Source organism: Anolis carolinensis, unplaced genomic scaffold (genome assembly GCF_035594765.1).
Source record: "Anolis carolinensis isolate JA03-04 unplaced genomic scaffold, rAnoCar3.1.pri scaffold_7, whole genome shotgun sequence".
Lineage (NCBI taxonomy): Eukaryota > Metazoa > Chordata > Lepidosauria > Squamata > Dactyloidae > Anolis > Anolis carolinensis.
The window spans coordinates 10,853,924-10,863,923 of record NW_026943818.1 but is presented as its reverse complement, the minus strand read 5'-3'; the positions used below and the strand labels follow the sequence as shown (position 1 = coordinate 10,863,923).

General features: G+C 42.2%; 1 protein-coding gene across 2 annotated transcripts in view; it reads left to right on the top strand.

Moving 5' to 3' along the window:
• Positions 1-10,000, top strand: part of entpd8 (ectonucleoside triphosphate diphosphohydrolase 8) — a 34,677-nt gene that overhangs the window by 5,696 nt on the left and 18,981 nt on the right. For both annotated transcript variants that reach the window (XM_062959091.1, XM_062959092.1), the window contains 3 exons: positions 6,229-6,356; positions 6,462-6,579; positions 9,292-9,442. In XM_062959091.1, the coding sequence (XP_062815161.1) occupies positions 6,229-6,356; positions 6,462-6,579; positions 9,292-9,442 (397 nt within the window). The remainder of the gene's footprint in view (positions 1-6,228; positions 6,357-6,461; positions 6,580-9,291; positions 9,443-10,000) is intronic.

Genomic DNA, 10,000 nt, shown 5'->3' with positions numbered 1-10,000 from the left:
TATAGATATATGGAAGGGACCTAAGAGTCTTAGGAGATCCCAAGCTGAACGTGAGCCAAGAGTATGATGAAGCAGCAAGAAAGGCCAATGTGATTCTAGGCTATCTATCTATCTATCTATCTATCTGTCTATCTATATATATATATTATAGGATATACGTGAGTAAAACAATATCTATCTATATCTATATCTATATGAAAGGGACCTAAGAGTCTTAGGAGACCACAGACTGAACGTAAGCCAAGAGTGTGATGCGGCGGCGAAAAGGGCCAATGCGATTCTAGGCTAAATCTATCTATCTATCTATCTATCTAGGTTATACGTGAGTAAAACTACATCTATCTATATCTATATATGGAAGAGACCTAAGAGTCTTCATAGACCCCAAGCTGAACGTGAGCCAAGAGTGCTATGCAGCAGCAAGAAAGGCCAATGTGATTCTAGGCGATATCTATCTATCTATCTATCTATATATATATCTAGGTTATACGTGAGTAATATATCTATTTATATCTATATATGGAAGAGACCTAAGAGTCTTCATAGGCCCCAAGCTGAATGTGAGCCAAGAGTATGATGCAGCAGCAAGAAAGGCCAATGTGATTCTAGGCGATATCTATCTATCTATTTATCTATCTAGGTTATACGTGAGTAAAACTATATTTATCTATATCTATATATGGAAGAGACCCAAGAGTCTTCATAGACCCCAAGCTGAATGTGAGCCAAGAGTGCTGTGCAGCAGCGAGAAAGGTCAATGTGATTATAGGTTATAGTAAAGGTAAATGTTTTCCCCTGACATTAAGTCTAGTGGTATCAGACCCTGCGGGTTGGTGCTCATCTCCATTTTTAAGCTGAAGAGCCGGCATTGTCCATAGACACCTCCAAGGTCGTGAGCAGTACCTATTGATCTACTCACGTTTGCATGTTTTCGAACTTTCGGTCTGCAAGTTCAGCAGCTCAGGGCTCTCAGATATAGAGAATGTAAAGGGGAATGTTTGGAATATTTTCGGAGGGTGTCGAGTCGAAAGGCTGCCACTCAGAAGAGGTGGAGCAAAGGGATCGCGTCAGAAAACTGGCACCGAAAGGGAAGTCGATCCGGGTTTAATGTTTACTTACGGCGCTGTCTGTTTGCCAAGACCGGTCACGGTGTGTTTGCAGAAATAAAGGCCTTCCAGGAAATGCGAGAACGGGCACAGGCCAACTTCGGCTCTCCGGGTCTTTCGGATCGCAACTCCCACCATTCCTAAAAGGAAGAGAGAATGGCTATAAGTGAGATACTGAGAGGGAGGAATCCCAGGGCAAGAAATCCTGGGAGTTGTAGTTTTACAAGGTCTGGAGCCTTTTCTGTTGAAGAATGCAAACTACAACTCCCAGAAGTGTACCTAGGTGGTGGAATTAATGCAGCTTGATGCCACTTTGGCCACAACTCTGTGCTAAAAAAAATCCTGGGAGTTGTAGTTCTACAAGGTCCGGGGTCTCCTCTGCCAAAGAGTGCAAACTACAACTCCGAGAAGTGCATCTAGGCGGTGGAATTAAAGCAGCTTGATGAATCAAAGCAGCTGAGAAATCCTGGGAATTGTAGTTCTACAAGGTGCAGAGCCTTTTCTGCCGAAGAGTGCAAACTACAACTCCCAGAAGTGCATCTAGGCATTGGAATTAAAGCAGCTTGATAAATTAAGGCAGCTGAGAAATCCTGGGAGTTGTAGTTCTACAAGGTCTGGAGCCTTCTCTGCCAAAGAGTGCAAACTACAACTCCCAGAAGTGCGAATTAATGCAGCTTGATGCCACTTTGGTCATGGCTCTGTGCTAAGGGATCCTGGGAGTTGTAGTTCTACAAGGTCCGGAGCCTTTTCTGCCAAAGAGTGCAAACTACAACTCCCAGAAGTGCGAATTAATGCAGCTTGATGCCACTTTGGTCATGGCTCCATGCTAAGGGATCCTGGGAGTTGTAGTTCTACAATGTCCGGAGCCTTTTCTGCCAAAGAGTGCAAACTACAACTCCCAGAAGTGCGAATTAATGCAGCTTGATGCCACTTTGGTCATGGCTCCGTGCTAAGGGATCCTGGGAGTTGTAGTTCTACAAGGTCTGGAGCCTTTTCTGCCAAAGAGTGCAAACTACAACTCCCAGAAGTGCGAATTAATGCAGCTTGATGCCACTTTGGTCATGGCTCCGTGCTAAGGGATCCTGGGAGTTGTAGTTCTACAAGGTCCGGAGCCTTTTCTGCCAAAGAGTGCAAACTACAACTCCCAGAAGTGCGAATTAATGCAGCTTGATGCCACTTTGGTCATGGCTCCGTGCTAAGGGATCCTGGGAGTTGTAGTTCTACAAGGTCCGGAGCCTTTTCTGCCAAAGAGTGCAAACTACAACTCCCAGAAGTGCGAATTAATGCAGCTTGATGCCACTTTGGTCATGGCTCCGTGCTAAGGGATCCTGGGAGTTGTAGTTCTACAAGGTCCGGAGCCTTTTCTGCCAAAGAGTGCAAACTACAACTCCCAGAAGTGCGAATTAATGCAGCTTGATGCCACTTTGGTCGTGGCTCCACGCTAAGGGATCCTGGGAGTTGTAGTTCTACAAGGTCCGGAGCCTTTGCTGCCAAAGAGTGCAAACTACAACTCCCAGAAGTGCGAATTAATGCAGCTTGATGCCACTTTGGTCGTGGCTCCACGCTAAGGGATCCTGGGAGTTGTAGTTCTACAAGGTCCGGAGCCTTTGCTGCCAAAGAGTGCAAACTACAACTCCCAGAAGTGCGAATTAATGCAGCTTGATGCCACTTTGGTCGTGGCTCCACGCTAAGGGATCCTGGGAGTTGTAGTTCTACAAGGTCCGGAGCCTTTTCTGCCAAAGAGTGCAAACTACAACTCCCAGAAGTGCGAATTAATGCAGCTTGATGCCACTTTGGTCGTGGCTCCACGCTAAGGGATCCTGGGAGTTGTAGTTCTACAAGGTCCGGAGCCTTTTCTGCCAAAGAGTGCAAACTACAACTCCCAGAAGTGCGAATTAATGCAGCTTGATGCCACTTTGGTCGTGGCTCCACGCTAAGGGATCCTGGGAGTTGTAGTTCTACAAGGTCCGGAGCCTTTGCTGCCAAAGAGTGCAAACTACAACTCCCAGAAGTGCGAATTAATGCAGCTTGATGCCACTTTGGTCGTGGCTCCACGCTAAGGGATCCTGGGAGTTGTAGTTCTACAAGGTCCGGAGCCTTTTCTGCCAAAGAGTGCAAACTACAACTCCCAGAAGTGCGAATTAATGCAGCTTGATGCCACTTTGGTCGTGGCTCCACGCTAAGGGATCCTGGGAGTTGTAGTTCTACAAGGTCCGGAGCCTTTGCTGCCAAAGAGTGCAAACTACAACTCCCAGAAGTGCGAATTAATGCAGCTTGATGCCACTTTGGTCATGGCTCCGTGCTAAGGGATCCTGGGAGTTGTAGTTCTACAAGGTCCGGAGCCTTTTCTGCCAAAGAGTGCAAACTACAACTCCCAGAGGTGCATCTAGGCCGATGATGGGCAACCTTTTGCACTTGGTGTGTAAAAATTCACCAAAAAACCTAGCATGACTTGGGTGGTGTGTCACTTTGAGAAAAAAAACCATAATTTCACAATATATATAGTTTAAATAACAAAAATATATAATTGTAATATATAGCTATATTTAATAAATCAAAAACTATTTACTACCCTCATTTCCATGGACAACCATCTATGGTACCTCTTGCAATTTCCACGCTGATTTCTCTCTATTGTAGTTTCAACGTAGTCATGAATAATGAATAATATTATAATAATATAATAGTAATAATATAATAATATACTACAATAATAATAGAATGATTATATATATATATATGTATGTATGTATGTATGTAATGCGCATAATTCCCATGGAGTAAACAACAAAACCACTGGACCAAATTGCACCAAATTTGGCCACAAAAGACATTAGTTGGCCATCACTGTGCTAAGGAATCCTGGGAGTTGTAGTTCACCAAGGTTCAGAGCCTTTTCTGCTGAAGAGTGCAAACTACAACTCCCAGAAGTGTACCTAGGTGATGGAATTAATGCAGCTTGATGCCACTTTGGTCGTGGCTCCGTGCCAAGGGATCCTGGGAGTTGTAGTTCTACAAGGTCCGGGGTCTTCTCTGCCCAAGAGTGCAAACTACAATGATTACACATAGTGTTAGTATTATATCCTGCTCTATATTTCCCAGGGCTCTATGCCATTGAGGTGGTTTCCTTCCTTCGAAATGAACCCGTTCAGAATGTGAAACGCTAGGTCTATTGTTGGAACGCTATTCTGGTTTGACCAGATCCCTTCCCCGATTAGATCTTCAGCCAACCTTTGAAAAGTCATTAATTCTCTTAACTGGTGAAAAAAGTTTCAGCAACGAGGACAACATAATGTGGCAAACCATAAAAATGGAAAACCAATAATATTATTTTATTGTGTGTGTATATATAAGATAAGCCCAGTTTTTCAGCCCTTATCTATGAGCTGAAAAAGCCTCCTTATAATCGGGTCAAGACCAGCAACGGAGCCTGCAGGCTATTGCTTGCAATATGTGATCTATTTCTCTCTTCTCCTCCCTTATCAGTTTGTTTTCTTTTGCAAAGCCTGCAGGCTATTGCTTACAATATGTGATCTATTTCTCTCTTTTCCTCCCTTATCAGTGTGTTTTCTTTTGCAAAGCCTGCAGGCTATTGCTTGCAATATGTGATCTTTTTCTCTCTTCTCCTCCCTTATCAGTGTGATTTCTTTTGCAAAGCCTGCAGGCTATTGCTTGCAATATGTGATCTATTTCTCTCTTCTCCTCCCTTATCAGTGTGTTTACTTTTGCAAAGCCTGCAGGCTATTGCTTGCAATATGTGATCTATTTCTCTCTTCTCCTCCCTTATCAGTGTGTTTTCTTTTGCAAAGCCTGCAGGCTATTGCTTGCAATATGTGATCTATTTCTCTCTTCTCCTCCCTTATCAGTGTGATTTCTTTTGCAAAGCCTGCAGGCTATTGCTTGCAATATGTGATCTATTTCTCTCTTCTCCTCCCTTATCAGTGTGTTTACTTTTGCAAAGCCTGCAGGCTATTGCTTGCAATATGTGATCTATTTCTCTCTTCTCCTCCCTTATCAGTGTGTTTTCTTTTGCAAACTTCTGAAAACTTCTAGCATTGAATGCCAAGAGAAATATATCTGTCTATAGATTACACCAAGGTTATTTTGTAAGTGTGACAAGATTGGCGAGAGAAAGTGGTACTAAACTGCATTAATTAACCAAGAACAGAAAGATCTGCATTCTCATGTATCTAGACGATATCGTACTTGTCTCCGTCTCTCAGTAATGTATTCTAACCAGAAACAGAAAGATCTTCATCCTCATGTATTTAGACGATTTCGTACTTGTTTCCGTCTCTCAGTAATGTATTCTAACCAGAAACAGAAAGATCTTCATCCTCATGTATTTAGACGATTTCGTGCTTGTTTCCGTCTCTCAGTAATGTATTCTAACCAGAAACAGAAAGATCTGCATCCTCATGTATTTAGACGATTTCGTACTTGTTTCCGTCTCTCAGTAATGTATTCTAACCAGAAACAGAAAGATCTTCATCCTCATGTATTTAGACGATTTCGTGCTTGTTTCCGTCTCTCAGTAATGTATTCTAACCAGAAACAGAAAGATCTTCATCCTCATGTATTTAGACGATTTCGTGCTTGTTTCCGTCTCTCAGTAATGTATTCTAACCAGAAACAGAAAGATCTGCATCCTCATGTATTTAGACGATTTCGTGCTTGTTTCCGTCTCTCAGTAATGTATTCTAACCAGAAACAGAAAGATCTTCATCCTCATGTATTTAGACGATTTCGTGCTTGTTTCCGTCTCTCAGTAATGTATTCTAACCAGAAACAGAAAGATCTGCATCCTCATGTATCTAGACGATTTCGTGCTTGTCTCCGTCTCTCAGTAATGTATTCTAACCAGAAACAGAAAGATCTGCATCCTCATGTATCTAGACGATTTCGTGCTTGTCTCCGTCTCTCAGTAATGTATTCTAACCAGAAACAGAAAGATCTTCATCCTCATGTATTTAGACGATTTCGTGCTTGTCTCCGTCTCTCAGTAATGTATTCTAACCAGAAACAGAAAGATCTTCATCCTCATGTATTTAGACGATTTCGTGCTTGTTTCCATCTCTCAGTTGGGTCTTTAAAATCTGAAATTGTGTTTTCACATTTGTAGAAATGGCTTTTAAATGGCACAAATGGCTTCCTCGCGTCGCTCTTCTGACTTTGTGTGTCTTCTCCATTGTCGCCCTGATTCTCAGCCTGGTCGGGATACGTAGTGTTGCTCTACCGCCCGAAAATAAGGTGAGTTTAATGCGCCGACGGCCATTGCGACCGATACAATGTCGGATCGAACTCTGGAGAATTGATGCAGTTTGATTCTGTCTTAATGACTTGTTTCCCCACCAGTACGGACTGGTTTTCGACGCCGGGTCATCCCACACCTCCCTGTTTGTCTACCAGTGGCCGACGGACAAAGAGAACAACACCGGGGTGGTCAGCCAGACCTTCTCCTGCCACGTCAACGGTCAGTTATTGTCTTGAAAATAGCATTTAGGATAAGCTTGGGACAACTTGGGCCCTCCGGGTGTTTTGGACTACAACTCCCACAATTCCTAACAGCCGGTAGGCTGTTAGGAATTGTGGGAGTTGTAGTCCAAAACACCCGGAGGGCCCAAGTTGGCTTAGGCCATCCATATGCACCACATCAAAAAAATCACGTCTGTATCAATTTTAACAATATCTATATGTATAAAAATGTAATGTGCATTTTACTATGGAGTAAACAACAAACCCACTGAACCAAATCTCACCAAATTTGGCCACAAAAGGCAGAGTCATCAAAAATATGTTTTTCAAACAAAAAAACTTAGAAAAATAAAGTCCAAATTAGAGAACGAGAAAAGGCCATTTTTCCTCTAGCTGCCAGTTAGAACGTTAGCTTGGATAAGTGAGACTCTGCTGTATTATTTTGTATTACATCATAGTATTATAGTGGATTATATGGCAGTGTGGAGTCAAGATAATCCAGTTCAAAGCAGATAATATAAGATTCTAAATGGGTTATATAGCTGTGTGGAAGGGCCTTGAGTCTACACTGCCATATAATCCAGTTAAAATCTGATAATCTGTGGAAGAGGCCTAAGTGAGGCCTAACTGTGCCTGTCCCCTGGGCTGAGTAGGTTGCTAGGAGACCAAGTGGGCGGAGCTTAGCCTTCTAACTGGCAGCAATTGGATAAAAACTATTATTCCTCTCCCTGTAATTAGGACTTTATTTTTCTTTTCTTTTTGTTGTATCAACCTAGAGCCGTGAATGATGGGTTGTGTTGTCAAATTTCGAGGTTGGGGGGCCTGTAGTTGTGTTGTTTTGTCCGCTGCCCTGATGCCATCACTCTTTTATATACAGTAGAGTCTCACTTATCCAACACTCGCTTATCCAACGTTCTGGATTATCCAACGCATTTTTGTAGTCAATGTTTTCAATATATCGTGATATTTTGGTGCTAAATTTGTAAATACAGTAATTATAACATAACATTACTGAGCATTGAACTACGTTTTCTGACAAATTTTTTGTATAACATGATATTTTGGTGCTTAATCTGTAAAATCATAACCTATTTTGATGTTTAATAGGCTTTTTCTTAATCTCTCCTTATTATCCAACATATTCACTTATCCAACGTTCTGCCGGCCCGTTTATGTTGGATAAGTGAGACTCTACTGTATATAGACTAGTGAGACTCTACTGTATAAATAACTTGAAAGCTGCCCTGAGTTCCCTTCGGGGTGAGAAGGACAGGATATAAATGTCGCTAATAAATAAATAATAAATAAATCCGAGAAATACAGAATTTCAAATGGGCTGAAACACCCGGCCCGGATGGTTAACTCAGCCGAATATGGATTGGATTACCCATGCTGTCCATGCTTCCTCTAAATTTATTCTTGATTATTTATATGGACACAAAAAGTATCTATTGACAGGGTTGTTGTGTGTCTTTCGGGCTGTGTGGCCATGTTCCAGAAGCATTCTCTCCTGACGTTTCGCCCACATCTATGGCAGGCATCCTCAGAGGTTGTGAGGTATGGAGAAAACTAAGCAAAGAGGTAAATATATATCTGTGGAAAGTCTAGGGTGAGAGAGGTCAGTGTGAATGTTGTGTAGTTAATCACTTTAATTAGCATTGAAAAGCTTATCTGCTGTCTTCTTCCTTTGTTTAGAGTCGTTAACTGCCCTAGGTTGATTCATGTCTGGAAATCCTCTGTTTTCAGAGTATTGCTTTTTATTTACTGTTCTGATTTTTGAGTTTTTTAATACTGGTAGCCAGATTTTGTTCATTTTCATGGTTTCTTCCTTTCTGTTGAAGTTGTCCACATGCTTCTTGTGGATTTCAATGGCTTCTCTGTGTCGTCTGACATGATAGTTGTTAGAATGGTCCAGCATTTTTGGGTTCTCAAATAGTATCCTGTGTCCAGGCTGGTTCATCAAATGCTCTGCTATGGCTGATTTCTCTGGTTGAATTAGTCTGCATAAATCTATATATATAAAAGAGTGATGGCATCAGGGCAGCGCACAAAACAACAAAACTACAGGCCCCCCAACTTCGAAATTTGACAACACAACCCATCATCCACGGCTCTAGGTTGATACAACAAAAAGAAAAGAAAAATAAAGTCCTAATTAGAGGAAAAGGAATAATTTTATCCAATTGCTGCCAGTTAGAGGGCTAAGCTCCACCCACTTGGTCTCCTAGCAACCTACTCAGCCCAAGGGACAGGCACAGTTAGGCCTCACTTAGGCCTCTTCCACAGATTATCAGATTTTAACTGGATTATATGGCAATGTAGACTCAAGGCCCTTCCACACAGCTATATAACCCATTTATAATCTTAGATTATCTGCTTTGAACTGGATTATCTTGAGTCCACACTGCCATATAATCCACTTCAGTGTGCATACTAAACATAAAGACAACCATACAACAGACATTCAATACCACCACTACCTCAACAATTTCTCACCAACATCACCAGAAAATGCCACAGCAATGCGTGGCCGGGCACAGCTAGTAATAAATAAATCCGAGAAATACAGAATTTCAAATGGGCTGAAACACCCGGCCCGGATGGTTAACTCCGCCGAATATGGATTGGATTACCCAATGCTGTCCATGCTTCCTCTAAATTTATTCTTGATTATTTATATGGACACAAAAAGTATCTATTGATTCTGCAGGATCTGGGATCTCGTCCTATGACAGCCACCCGACTGAGGCGGGCGCCTCGCTCCGGCCGTGCCTGGACGAGGCCATGATGGTGATCCCTCCGGAGCGGCGGCGAGAAGCTCCCGCCTATTTGGGGGCCACCGCCGGCATGCGGCTCCTCAGGTAAGGAGGACAGGTGGGCATTTCCAGGTGCCTTTGCATCAACATCAATAGTGCAAACTTCGGGAAAGTTGTGGCAGAAGCTTGCAGGAACTCTCCTGCATCCTAACCCTGAAGTATCGAGTATAAGCCTAGTTTTTCAGCCCTATATATAATAACATAATAGCAATTGAAAATTTAATAATAATAAGTTAGTAATAAAACGTAATCATATACTGCATATACTCGAGTATAAGACTGAAAAAGCCCCCCTCGGCTTATACTCGGGTGAGGATCCTGGTTGGCTTATATTTGGGTCAGCTTATACTCGAGAATATAGGGTACATTTATTATTTTTCTCTATTATTATTGGTATTATTACATTTACTGTATATACTCGAGTATAAGCCTAGTTTTTCAGCCCTTTTTCAAAGACTGAAAAAGCCCCCCTCGGCTTATACTCGGGTGAGGGTCCTGCTTGGCTTATATTTGGGTCAGCTTATACTCGAGAAGATAGGGTACATTTATTATTTTTCTCTATTATTATTGGTATTATTACATTTACTGTATATACTCGAGTAT